The following is a 13,896-nucleotide window of genomic DNA, read 5'->3' as shown; positions in this document are numbered from 1 at the left end:
ACAGTTTTCCCTGGTGAGGAAAGTGAGACACTGTAGTTAAAGGGAGGGAGTGAGAATCTATTTGAAATAAGGTATGGTGTGCTAAATATGTGGTGTATAAAATAGCTACAGAGACAGAGTTGTACAATTCCATGCTACTGGCTCAAGAAGGATAAAATAATATCTTTAACCTGAACATCTAGGCCACTAGAGAAATTCTGCTTTTAAATTGTTGCAGGTGACATGTATGTTTTCTCTTAATCACAAAGGGCTGTTTTCGAACCTTTGCTGTAATAATTCACTACTGAAGATGCTAACACTCTAGGATTTATGAAAAAAAATAAGTAGATATAAAAATCATCTAGTATTCAAATGGATCTACACATGTATCACTTGTGATCATATATTGAGAGCTTCTTCAAAGGCATGTCATTATATTGTGGTTCTTTAGTTTGTCATCATTAAAGGAGCCTATATGTGCTGCTGACAGAATCCTGGAAAGAGAATTCCCACATGTTATCGCATTGAGAGGGAGAGATTTAGTAGCTATTTAACTGTTCCCTTATGGCAAAAAAGACAATGTTAACCTAATTAAGCAACAGGAAAAAAAAAGATTCTTATTTTTGCTTAAGGGGTTTTCATCAGTTAATAAATTATAGTATCTTTCACTTTGTAGGATGCTTTTGACTGAAGATCTCAGACAGTGTCAAAACAGTTGCTTCTTTAGCCTTGTAACTTAAATCAGATGAATGGTACAAATTTTCCAAATCTAGTACTACACAGAATTAGTGTGTGGAAGGTTTTGTGTGTTTATAGCTATTATCTTCCCCTTAGTGCTACAACATTTCTTACAAGTACAAACATTTTCTTTAGGAATTTAAGATATTTTGTGTTCAAAGATCCATCGTTGCCTGATAAGATGGATCTGATTATAGCTCTTTATAAACTGAGGCCCTTAAAGAATAGTCTTGTCTATGTTTAGGTGAGTTCCTGTTGAGATGTTATTGCAAACTTCCACATATATTTTGTTGTGATTTTATATGATTGGATTGTCATTAATTAGAATTTATCTTCCCTCCATAGCATTTGGGTTCCCAGGCATTCTCTGAGGCGTCTTGAAAGAAGCCATAAATGCTCTGTGTAAAAATTAAAGACAAACTGCCAACAATAAAAACAGGTTTTAATCAGAGAATAAAAATCTGTGAAGATAAAGCTGAAGAGAATGCACTTTAATATGAGGTCAAAAATGAACAAAGTGTTTCATTATATAAAGTTGAGTTATTGCCAAAAGAAGTCTGTAACAAATAATGATCAAAAGTTGTGTTGCTAGAATTCAGATTTCCTTTTTTTTTTTCTTTTACTTTCTAAAGCTGGTAAAATCATTATATTTCAATAGGCAGATACTGACCTGAACTAATAACCAGATTTCCGTGCAGCAACTTTGAGTTTATCCTGTTACAGAGATCAGAATCTGGCCCCAAGAGTCTAACAAAATTAAGTACAGCAATGAAATTGACACCAGTAAAAGGTGGGAAAAAAAGTTACCTACTGTAATTCCTATAACTGGGCAATATCGTGCTGTGCTATTACTCATCATGCTCCTAGTTGAAGACCGTATATTCTCATGGCTGTGCTGTTAAATTGAAAAAAACAGTGTTGATCCAAAATTCAAGACTCCTTGAGAAGGGAACAAATCTGTTAGACTCATTGTATGAGTGTTATTACCATTCACATTTTTTCTCTTTGCAGTTTGCTATTCCACAAGACACTCCTGAACTTGCTGCTTTTTTGTATAATTCCACAATTTCTCATTACATCAGGAGAAGGGATGTCACAGTGCCAGAACCTCACAGGAAAAACTCTGCAAAAATATTGGTGAGCTATCTAAAAACTTTAAACTGGGACTATGCATGCAGTATACCAAGGTGGCTGTTGGTTTGACTGCAATTTATTTACAGACTTTTAAATATTTTTCTAAGTGATTTTTAACCCCTCAGTTTAAAATATTATTACATATCACCATGCCACAGGTTAGCAATTTTGTTTGACAGATTTTTACATTAAAGATCATGCATGCCAAATTCCTGGCTGTCTTACTCCCGGCTGTTTGCAGACAAACCTCTGTGGTCACGCAATGGCACACATATTACAGGGAATTTCGGCACAGATTTAGAGAATGGGCTTCTCTTCCACAAACTAAATTTCAGATTCTGACTTTTGAAAGGTAGTTCTCTTCTTGTTAACTTGACTCCTAGATTCTGGCTCTTTCATAAAGAGTAGCTCACACTTAAAATTAATATTTTCATGTAAAGTGACAGTTCTGACATACAAATACTTTGGAGTATATTTGTTCCCCCCAGTAAGTACTTATATACACATGGAAGGGTAAGACTCTTTCCCTTTACATTACCACAAGCAAGGCAAATGGAACAAGTCACTGCATTTTTAACATTCCAGACAATGTTGGAGCAAGAGCAAAGATCTTTCTCCCAGGAAAATAGTTCTGATTAGTCAGTCTGGTACCTGAGTATTTGGACTTGGCTGTATTTTCAGAAGGTTGAGGTTTTTTTCCATTCCTGCATTCAATGTCCCATCATTAGCATATTTCAGCATTACAGGTATCAGCTCCCCTTGCCTAGAAGCTGTGTTCAAACTCGATGACCTTGAGGTCAGTCGTGGGATTCATGCAGTCAGTGCTTTCCATCTATTTTTATGAACCTTGGGCAGATTTTCTTTGGTGCTGTCCAGTCTCTTATTAAGCTGTTTACTGCAAGCTCACATTTGAATTCCTTGACATCCCTAGAATATGGTTATGAAGAAAAGAACCTCACAGACCTAAGTATTCTGGAGTAATAGAATAATTATGCTGCTTCTGAAAGTTAATTTGGCAATTTTCATAACAGGAAGAAGATAGAATCTGAAAGTAATGAATACCATAATGTTATTAAGAACAAAATCACAGATGAACCCATTTTAAACAATAATTGCTGTTGATTCCTATGTAATTCTTTCATCAACCTAATACCCTGGGAAGAATCTGATTCCACTGGGGCTGAACGAAAAATGCCTGGGCTTTTGAAGACATACCAGTCAATACCACAGAACACTTAATCCATTTTTCAGTAATACCTTAATTATCAGTTATCTTTGTCAGTGATTAGGCTTATATGCTGCCAGCATAGACATTACTGCAGCAACTGAAAGTGATTTAAAAGTTCTTAAGTATGTACTGTGTCTGCATCTTAAAATACAAAGCAGAGATTTTTCAGCTGCTTGATGTCAACAGATAGTATTTAGCTGAGTGCTTAGTAATATAAAATTGGCACTGTGATAAGCAGTCTTCTAGGACAATATGCTTTTGATAAGCACAAATTAGGATAGGATAGAGTACAGTGCTTACCACTGGATATATAGCAGGACTTTTCCAGGATGGACATGGAAAAGCAATATGTTATTTGTTCAGTTAGAAAGGTGTCACAATTCTATGTGCCTTCAGCATTGCATACTACAGAACTAGAAAAATTAAATTTTATTTTGACACATTGGAAGTATACATGGAAAGTGAATGTTGCTCTGGAAAATGACCAATTGGCCAAAGGTAATTCTTTGTTAAAATTTGTTGGGTTTTTTTTGTCAGAAATTTTAAGTTATTTTCATTTTCATTAAAGCATTTTCACAGAGAGAAAAAATGTTCTGAGAACCTTTTACTCTATTTATACTGTTTATTAAACATTTGGTTACTCTTCCGTTAGTTCTAATGTTACAATGTTCTGAAAGTCACTACAGACTAAATGCATTACTAAGAAAAATAGAAATATGTGTTCAGGTCCTAAAATGTCAGCCAAAAGTAGACTTTTTTTCATACTAATGATTTATTTTGTTAATATGTGTTTTTGGCCACTATGATTCATGAAAACAGCTCTCCTCCTTCCTGCAACATAAATAAATCTGGTTGGAGGATGTTTAAATATGAAAAGCCAAATAAGCAGATACTTTGAAATATTCATTTCAAAGAAAGGTTTATAGCTGCAAGTTCCAGGGTTTACAGTTTCATTTTCAGGCAGATTAAGCATACAGCTTCTACTTAACTTGTGATAAGATAGAGATTTGTGGGAAAAGCTGTCTATAAAGATACAGGATTCCTTAAGGGTGTTTTCAGATCTGTTACATACACCATCATCTCATTTTCTGAAGCATGGGCTTTGGTAGTGCAGCCTTTCTCACTCTCCTGAGGGAATATACTTGTGAAAACTTAGCTTTGCTTTTGAGGTCACAAGACCTTCTGACATGAGTGTCAATCATGCTTCTGTAAGGGAAGGATTCTCTGCTTTGTTATAAAAATATGAATCAATTAAAACCTTGGCCTTCCTCCTGAATCAAACCAAAACTTTTCAGGTAAAACCCATTTGTATATATAAACCTATACATTTTTTTACACACACTTTTAATCATTTTTCTGAGATCTTTCTCCCTTTCTATGCCCTAAACAACCACATAATTTCTGTGGTTACCTCATGAGACTCTGCTCATTCCCTTCAGTGGCTTCCAGTTAGCTTTTAACCTTTTTTTTGACATTCTTCTGGCAGACAGAGCATATAGTTTTGAGTTGCATTGCTTGGCTTTTGTCTTCAACCCTGTGTATGAGCCAGAATCATTGCTCATCAGAAACATTTCATGGACAACAAGTTTCAAGTAGAGCAACTAATGAATCTCAGCAAATGTTCTGGCTGCTATAATGTAAACATCAGTAAGCAAACCAGGAGAGTTAGAAGAGAGGAAAGATTTAGGAACATAAATAAAGACTTCAGGCATGGAGAACAGGAAAAAAAAAGTGTTGAAATCACAAAATGACTGATAGATGAAGACAAAGCACATGCTTCAAAGGATTGATAAGTACCTGGACATTTTAAGAGTTCTTCAGAGTAGATATTGTTGAAAATTATTACTTTTATTTTCATTACTACAGGTAGGCGGTTGTATGCATTGGTGGTGCAAAAAGAATCTCCTGCTTGGTTTATAGTTTGCACAATGACTCTTGGGGTATCTCATGTATATTAGATGAAATTAATGATTTCAGATGACTTAACTCTTTAAGGGAAAGTTTATTTGTTTTGCTAATTTATAGCTTTTGAAAATGTTTATATACATTTTTAAAGCATAGGTATGACTTTCCTTTATTTTGTACACAGAACTGTACAAATGTGAAGTGTATCCTAATTTCCTGCACTGTGGGACAACTGGAAAGAGGGAAGAGTGCAGCGCTAAAAATCAGGTCCCGGCTATGGGCCCAAACATTCCTGGAGGTAATACACACAAAAATCTCTTTCTATACCCAAAGACACCTGCATCTTTTATTTGACCAGATATTTAAGAATACAAATGATGAAATTAAATGGGCTAAATGCAAATCCTTTTTATTATCACTTTCTTTGAAGATAACATCTCACTGGTTCCTGTTCAGGTCACATGCATGCTGCTTACTTTTCTTTTTCTCACTACCACTACCTCTCAAATTCATGTCCTGAATCTTACCTGAAAATTCCAACATTATTTTTAAACACCTTTCCTGGACTGACCCAGATCAATAATCTCCTAGGTTTCCATGATGTGCTCTGCATTCTTCACATCCTTCCCAATGAAAGGTTTTTCTTGGAGCCAAACCGTATATGGTGTACACTGTGTCCAGCTTAAAAATTCATTGTTATTCATTCTCTGTTAATCAAGGGAAGAGTAGTATGTATCAAGCTCATATGACGTACAACACTCATGTAGTGACAATCTCTGTCTTACCACTAAAAAGAAGGGACAGTGCACACCATAGAAAAAATGAACTTCTCCGTGCAAATTCCTGCATTTCCAACCTCATATGCTCTCAGAATTGTATTTAAACTGCATAAGGCAGAAGGATTGTACTGTAAGCTGTTACTCACAGCTGGCCATGTGTCTGTAGTACTATGTGGTTGTCATGTCATTAACACTGGGCAGTACATTGACAAATTTATAATTCAGTTTGCTGTTACTAGGAAATAACTGCAGATCCTAACTTGATCAAACTGATTGATTATCACCTTCCTTCTTCAAGGAATTTAGAATTCCCCAGTCTTTCTACCTGGAATGCAAGAACCTTCCTGTGTTCCCCATAGTTGTAGGAGAATGATTTATCCCCAGAGTACCTTTTGCCCTAGCAAGAGAAGAATTGAGGATCTTCAGCTTACAACAGGAGCTTTAAATTAAGCTCCTCACACCTTTTAAGTTAATTTCTCCTTTTCCTCAAATGTGAAAGTGGATCAAAGAAATTCTTCCTTGCTTAACTTGCTTTCCTGGAGAAACAAGAGAGCAGATGGGACAGTATTTACAAAATGTTGAATGACAGCTCAATAGCTAACCGTCATGGCACCAAATCCACAATAGGTGCATACTTTGGGGGTCATGGGTCTCTCTTAGTGTACGGGACCATGGCAGTGTTTACTGAAAGGATGACTTGAAAGGTTTTTCTACCTGTCAGGACTAAAGGTCACATACTGTGTTCCTTCTGCAACAGCTATTAGCACCATTATGACTGAAGAGAGCATAGAACTATCTGGCCTTGCTTGAGAGAAAGTGGCTTCCGTCTAGTTCAGTAACAAAGGACATCCTTTCAGATTCTGGGTGAATTAATTCCTGATTTGTCAGTACATTTTCTTTGTATTAACAATCAATCCCAAGAAACTTTCATATCCTTTCTTCAGTTCCCTTAGCACAGATAAAATGCTTTTAAGAGGAGGCATATTTAGCAAATATGTTTGAAAGGCTAGACTGGATGTACTTCATTAAGGTTTGCTCAGTGAGTCATCTGCTAGTGGGAAAAAGGGGCAGGCTCTGGTTGAAATTTAAGCCCAAAAGCTCGACAGCTTGGATGTCTCTCTGTCCTTCCAAATCTGGGTAACTGGGATGGACATCTTCTAGTGTAAGCTTTTGCAAAGGTCTTAACAAAATTTTGCATAGAAAGTGCTAGTACATAAGCATCTGTACACTCATAGGAAAGACATACATATTGGAAAATATGATGGGAATTTTATTCCAATTTTTTCTAATTTCAGTAGGAGTCTGACATTCACACACTAGCTAGTCCCTGTTAAGTTCAGTTAAGAAGTTAACTGCACTAGTTCACTGTTCCTAATATATAGAGACAGGCAGAGAGGCAGAGCTATTATCCCTGGCTGGAACAATCTGTGATAATTTTGACTACTGCAGTGTGCAAGTAATATCACAGTGAACATTCCCCATCTTCTTCAGCAAGCAAAAGATAAAGCTTAGCTCCCTTAGCTAGCTACCTTACTGGGAACTAGACCTGACATATTCCGGATCCAATCAAGTCTTTCTGTTCATCATTCTGCTGGTGAAATCTAATTAACTCTGTAAGGGCCAAAACCAAGGTCCTGTGAAAAAACAAGCAGATAAATGAAACCCCTTGCACAGATCTTTAGATGCCAATTTTCTAGGCTTATTACAGCTATTTCAGTGGGAATTAGCCTCATAAAAGTTTTTTCTAAGTCAGTTTAGTATGTAACAAGAAATAACTGTAAGAGATTAAAGCTAAACAAATTTAATGAGAAGCAGAGACTGTTTCTCTGAGGTTTTGGTTGTGACAGAGGATGTGTAACATTTGGAACAAACTAACTACAGAAGACATAAAATCTCCTTTTCTTAGTGAATCTTAATAAAGACAGAATCTTCTAGCATATAAGCTTAGTTAGCTTGACTTAGGTTCAGAACAAGGATAACTGCATGAATTTGAGTGGGACGTTTAATGCACGAGCAGGGGGACTCATCTTACCTAATTTTAGTCGTCTGAAAGTTAGATGCCAAAGCTGATTGCCTAACTCTGTAGCCAGTGACAAAACAGAGAGGTATCTTCACAGGATGCTTTATCCAGCTGATTTGAAACACCTTCTCTGCCCTCCTTCTGATCTGGATAGTGGAGAAGAGTCAAAGCTCTGCCTTGGGACATGCGTGTGCGCAAACACACCAGGCAATGCCAGTGCTGCAGTCCCTCTAGCTCCTCCTTGCTCCTTAATAAGTCCTGCTTGCTATGCCTGCAGCTCCCTTCGCTCAGTGAGCTCAAGGCAGAGGTGGAATCTTACACCCACCTGTGGGCAGGGGCAAGGATGAGCCATCCTGTAGACTCCCTGGGTGCAGAGACCTCATAGCATACACTACTACAAGTACATCTTTTGCTTACTCCACTGTCCTTATATACCCCAGGTATCAAACAAGGCTTTTTATGGGCTGTGATTTTACCTTTTAGCTGTATCCTTAGGAAATATTTCTGTTTCCTTCAAATAGTAAGTTGCAAGCCTTGTAAAGGCTCAGAAAACTCCACTTAAAGCAACAGGATTTTTTTCTAAGTAAAAAAGGTAGTCCCCAGAGAACTGTTGCATCCTCCCATTTGTGTCTAAGAAGCTGCCAGAATAACATGACCCCTGCTTCACATGCAAACTTAGATATTGAGAAGAGAGCAAATAGTGTGATGGGATCTGGTTGCCTTCCTCCCATTCACCTCAAAACAGTTCCCTTTTTCACAGCCCCTTTTAAAATTAACAGTTACACAGCCATCACCAAAAAAGAGTGTAGAGCATAATTAGTTTCCTAAAAAGGGCACAATCTGCTCTTAGTAAGCCTGTAAACTTGTCGTTCCTAAGGTTATTCCAGAAGTAAACTAAAGTATACCTAAAAAACAACTGCTGTTAGCTAGGCTGAAATCTGCAGACTTAAACTGAGGATTAAAATACAGTCAAAATAATCAGGATGTGGTGATTCTGAACCAGGAAGGACTGTTCAAGGGCCAGACTGAACCCCACAGTTATGGTTTTGTAAAGAAACTTAGAGGAAAAGTTGCTGTTTCCACAGTAACATCCCAAACGCTTTTGCATATACAATTAAAGTACAACATTTTCATATGCCAAAGAAAGCAGGATAATGGTGACATACAACATTCCTCAACTGTGTTATAATCTAAATGAAGATATGATCTGCAGAAGAAATTGTTTGTGCTCATTAAAGCTGAGAACACACTGTCATTATGTATTCTCTTCTCATAGATATGCTAATGTGAACCTGAGAAGAATTTGACTGAAAGTGATTGATTAATGCTAGGACAAAATAATACATGTTTCTCATCGAATTTATATGGAACAGCCTGTATATTTTTTTGCCACAAAAGGTCAGTCATGTATTGACTGACTCCTTCCTCTTCCACTTAGTTTGACTGACAACAGCTGACCCCATTGCCTCTTGACAGTTGTAGTCTGTCACCTTAAAACCCGAACTCCCATAACAAATAACAGTTAAATGACATGCAATGATTAGACATGTTTGAGTAAATAAAGCAGCCAACAAAGATAGAGACAGACATTGTGCAAAGGCCAAGAAGAATCACAGACTTCTTTGGATTAACTTCAAAGCCTGGCTGTAAATATGAACCCTCTAGTAAAGCTGACTTTTGGATTTGGACTTGCTGATCGAGCAAATAATAGCCTGATTCGTGCAAAAGAGAAACAACCTTACATGGTTATGTTACGTTGTGTTCTGTTAGGGCTCTGCTATGTCCCCATTTGTCTATTCATGGTATTTCTGACTCACCAGTGGGAGATCCAAGGGGACCTTGCCCAGTGTTCTTTGAACTCTGATGGGTACTTTTTAATGTAAGACTCAGGAGTTGGCTAGTAGAACATCTGTTTTGAAAATGTATTTCTAAATGATGAATCTGTACCATCCATCTGATTTGAGACATCTTTCCAGGCTCCAAGCTCTTTGGACACTTATAGCACTGTGGGAAGTGGAACTCAGCTCATTCTTGACTATTATTTCAGCCTGTATTGAAAGTTCCTCACAATGATAAAAATCTTCTTCTGGGAGAGCTTGGGGAGGCAGTAGTGTAAAAAAAAAACACAGAGGGTGTACAAGGTTCCCAAGAGGTTTGAAGTTTATTTTATTTTCTTTAATGTTATTGAATATAATTGCATTGTTTCTCTCTTGACTTTTAGACAGATCCAGATATTTGAATTTGGCACTACTGACTGCATGAACTTTAGTAGCTAGAAGGGAGAAAAATCTAGTTTTAATGTGAGAAAGCTGAAAAGCAACAGAAGCATGGCAGCCACACTGTAATCGGGTGCTCCCTCAGTACACAAAGCCATGTTTTGGCTTCTTGGTTAAATACTTGTTATTTCAGTGTTTCTGAACATGCACTGCTCCTGTTTCTTTTTAGTTGCCTAAAAATGGAAATACATGCTTGACATAATAAAGGTGATGAGTGGTGCAGCACCCACATCTTAAGTGCCTGGCCCCGGACTGGTATCCAAAACCTGAAACTAAATACCTAGGCTCCCTACACAGCATACAGAGACAATGAGGTACCTCAGACATTGATTTGCACTAACCATCGGGGTACTGCATGAGGGCAATCCCTTATCAGGATGATAGGCACCCAGATCAGGATTAAGCGGGAATATTTCCACCCTCTCAGAAGGCAGAATCCAAAAATTACTTAGGAAGTACCTATAGCATTAGTTGAAAGACTTAGAGGATTTTGTTTATTCAATATTTAGTGGCAGAAGCTAGAGCTTGCAGTCTAGTGATTAGAGAATTCATGACTGGAAGACGGGAATTCAATTCGCTCCTCAGCTTGAGAAGCTCCACATCCCTGCTTTATAGAATGATGGTGTTCCCTTCTGCTGAAGCTGCACCTCTACAAGGACACAAAAAGAAATTAGGAGGTCTGGAAGGGTGTAGAAAATGAGAAAGAGCCTGATGTAATACCTTGTTATTTTGGACCATCAGCTAGAAGTCCTCCAGTCCTCTCATCCTCCTTTGCCTTCATTGCCTGGCACCTGGAGCTATCACCACTGTTAGAGTGCATGCTCTAATTGTACTTCCTTGATGAGAAATGTTGTTGAGAATCTCCATATTTTACTACTGGTGAACTCAGAGGCTCTTTTTAGTACGGTAGAAATTCTGTAGGCCAGGTAATGCTTTTGGGACAAGGATTCAGTTTAGCTGCACAAAGGCTGTTGGAGGCAGAATGCAGATAACCAGTGCAGTGGGGCCACACAGACTGTCCTCTGTGCAGCGCACATATGTTTGCAGAGGGCTGGAAGTCAGAACACAGGTGAACTGGGGAGGTGGTCCAAGACAGGTGAGAGATCTAGCTCTTGTATAGGCTCCTTTATTCAATCACTTTTTTCCCTCTCCTCTTTAGTATGGGAGCAATTATTGCATATGTAAGTGGGATATGACCCTAAGGAACAATAGTTTCTATCCATCTCAGTCAAGGGAAGCTTGCTTAGTGTTTTCAAAGCACAATTTTGCAGCCAGTCTAAATTCCTTATCCGTGGGTGGAAGTGGTGAAGCACCAGAAAAATCAGTGAGAGAGATAGCTTATTCTCTCATTAATTGTCATATATAAGCCATATATGGAAGTTTAAGTAGATTATTTTAATTCAGACTGAGAATTAAAAGCCATAAATGTGATGCACTGCCCTTCAAGCCACATATAATAACAGAAGGAGGAAGTCATCAAAGAAATTTGCCTTTACGTCAAACAACTGTTGTTATTTGAAAAAACAAAATGAGTAAAAAAGAAAACTGTGTGTGGCCAAAAATATGGTATTTGATGGTTTATGTGGAATGAAGGCTAGAAAGAAAGAGACCTTGGCACTGGGCTGAACTAGCTGGAGGGTTTTTTGGGTGTGGGCTAGTTTTGTTTTCATTCATTGTTATTTAAAATAATGTCAAAATGTTAACAACAGCAGAACATAAGATTCTTGCTAGATGTGCTAAAGTATAGGTAACATTAGGTATATGAAGAAATAAACATCTTAAATCGATAACCATTAAAAGCGGTATATTAAAGTGTTCTGAAATCACAACAAAATATCTTCCTCCATTATAATTTAAAATAGTCTGTTTAGATGAATGTAGAAGATATAATATGTGAAGTGTAAGAAGTTAATGACAGAGATGATGTGTTGATTTTCAGAGGAGTTGTATTGTCTTTGGTCACAGATACATTTGGGTGGATATACCCTCTTGGTACAAATAGCACAAGTACTTTTTGACCATGCACTGAGTCATACATACTTTTTTAACAAATTAATTCAAGAACAAATAGTTGTATGACCTCTACTCAGCATTTATGTAAGCTACTCTATTTATTGGCAGTAGTTCAGGTTTTGGAGGTATGGGTCAAAGAAAGCAAGCTAATGAATTCCCAAAGCATATATTTAAAAGGTAACACCATATTGCTTACCCTCTTGTCTCTAAAATGTGCCAGACTCTAGCAGACATGAAGGGAAACAAGTTTTAATCAAGCAGGGCCAATATTGTTGTAACAGCACTGAATTCCATATGCAACAGACATAAGTTCTGGGGGGAAAATTCCACCACAGCATGCAGCTTGCAATAGAGAAAGTATCTGCTTTTCAGTTAGGGTGACTTCACTGGGCTACATCTAACCAGAAAAAAAGTATTTCAGAGAAGTTGAACAATGCACCGTAGAGGCAATGGAACAGTCATTCTGGGGAGTCTCTCCAGTAGTTAAACCCTTCAAACCTGCAGAAGAACAATGACCTGTCAGACCTCTTTAAGCTTCCAAAAGTTTTGTTCCTCCTACCATCAGTCTAGCTCCTGGTGGGCCAGATTTGTCCCTGCATTTTAGTCTGCTCTCTGATTAGGATGCCTCCATATGCCTTAGAGATGCTTTGGGGAGACTTCAGGTCTTTGCTTGAGCTTCCTTCAGAAACCACCAGCATTCCACTGGAGCCTGGAGACCTCTTCTTCACATTGTCCAAGATTTTCCCGCACTTCCCACATTATTTCTGTTTGTCTCAATTGTACTTAGGGCAACACTGCACTGAATATTTGTCAGGAACACTTTCCTTCATTTCTGGATGCTTCTGTGTCTCACAACTGTTGAAGAAAACAAAGGCTTCCGTTCAAAAATCTATTTGTAAAACAAAAGTGTGTAGAGAGAGAGAAGCTTCAATAAATACACCAGCAGGGATCTACCACCCAAGCAACACAGGGGACAGCCATGTTTTGCCTACTTACGGGCATATTGGCAAAATACCATCTCAGCGACGCATGCAAGAGCAGACTCTTCTTGTTCTAACACAAGGGGAACCTCAAAAGGCCAAAGTAGCTAGGGCTGGGCTCCCTACTGTTGGTCATTAGGCACTGACATTCACAAATACCAAATTCCTTCTTCCCCTTCCTCTGAGCCATAATGAAGTCCTCAGCTTGAATTGCAAACCACAGGTCCTGCTGCTTCCAGTAAACACTGCATATTTAAACATCTGCTATTTAAAAAATGATATGGTGAAGAAATGCTGTTTCTCACAAATGACTTGAGAATTATAAACAAGGCTGTAGGAGAGACAGCTGCCTGTATCTCCAAGGTGTTGGTACAAGTAAAAATCCTGTTTGCAACTGACATTGACCACAGTCATTGTTTTAAAGCCCTTTGCCACAAACTCATAATTCTGTGAATGCAGGAAAATACTCTCTAGTCTTTTATATTCTCCATTCCTGTAAAGCAATGGAGATGTGCAGCATTTCTGGGAGCCTAATGAAGGGTCAAGGAGAGTTGATAGCTGTGGGCACAACCCAAGGCTATTAATCCACAAGAAGTACCCTCTTCTGATGTTCTTATTGCTGATATAAGCTGAAAATGAAATAAGCCACGTATAGTAGGTGAAAAGATTTTTTTTTCCGTGAGTGCTGTGTTTCCTCTATATGATGTTTCAAGAGAGTTAATGCCTTTACTGTACCTTAGCCAATCAGGCTGCACGTCTAATGTCTACTTCTTTAATAATATAATATATTCTGCTCTCTCCATTAGAGATTACTTTTATAAGTCATATAAATCATATCTGGAAT

General features: G+C 37.9%; 1 protein-coding gene across 3 annotated transcripts in view; it reads left to right on the top strand.

Moving 5' to 3' along the window:
• ITGA8 (integrin subunit alpha 8) overlaps window positions 1-13,896 on the top strand; it is a 122,960-nt gene that overhangs the window by 89,936 nt on the left and 19,128 nt on the right. For all 3 annotated transcript variants that reach the window (XM_069775896.1, XM_069775890.1, XM_069775904.1), the window contains exons 26-27: window positions 1,729-1,854; window positions 5,169-5,282. In XM_069775896.1, coding sequence (XP_069631997.1) covers window positions 1,729-1,854; window positions 5,169-5,282 — 240 coding nt within the window. The remainder of the gene's footprint in view (window positions 1-1,728; window positions 1,855-5,168; window positions 5,283-13,896) is intronic.

This window comes from Haliaeetus albicilla, chromosome 2 (genome assembly GCF_947461875.1).
Source record: "Haliaeetus albicilla chromosome 2, bHalAlb1.1, whole genome shotgun sequence".
Classification (NCBI taxonomy): Eukaryota; Metazoa; Chordata; class Aves; order Accipitriformes; family Accipitridae; genus Haliaeetus; species Haliaeetus albicilla.
This window is presented reverse-complemented; position numbering and strand designations above follow the sequence as displayed.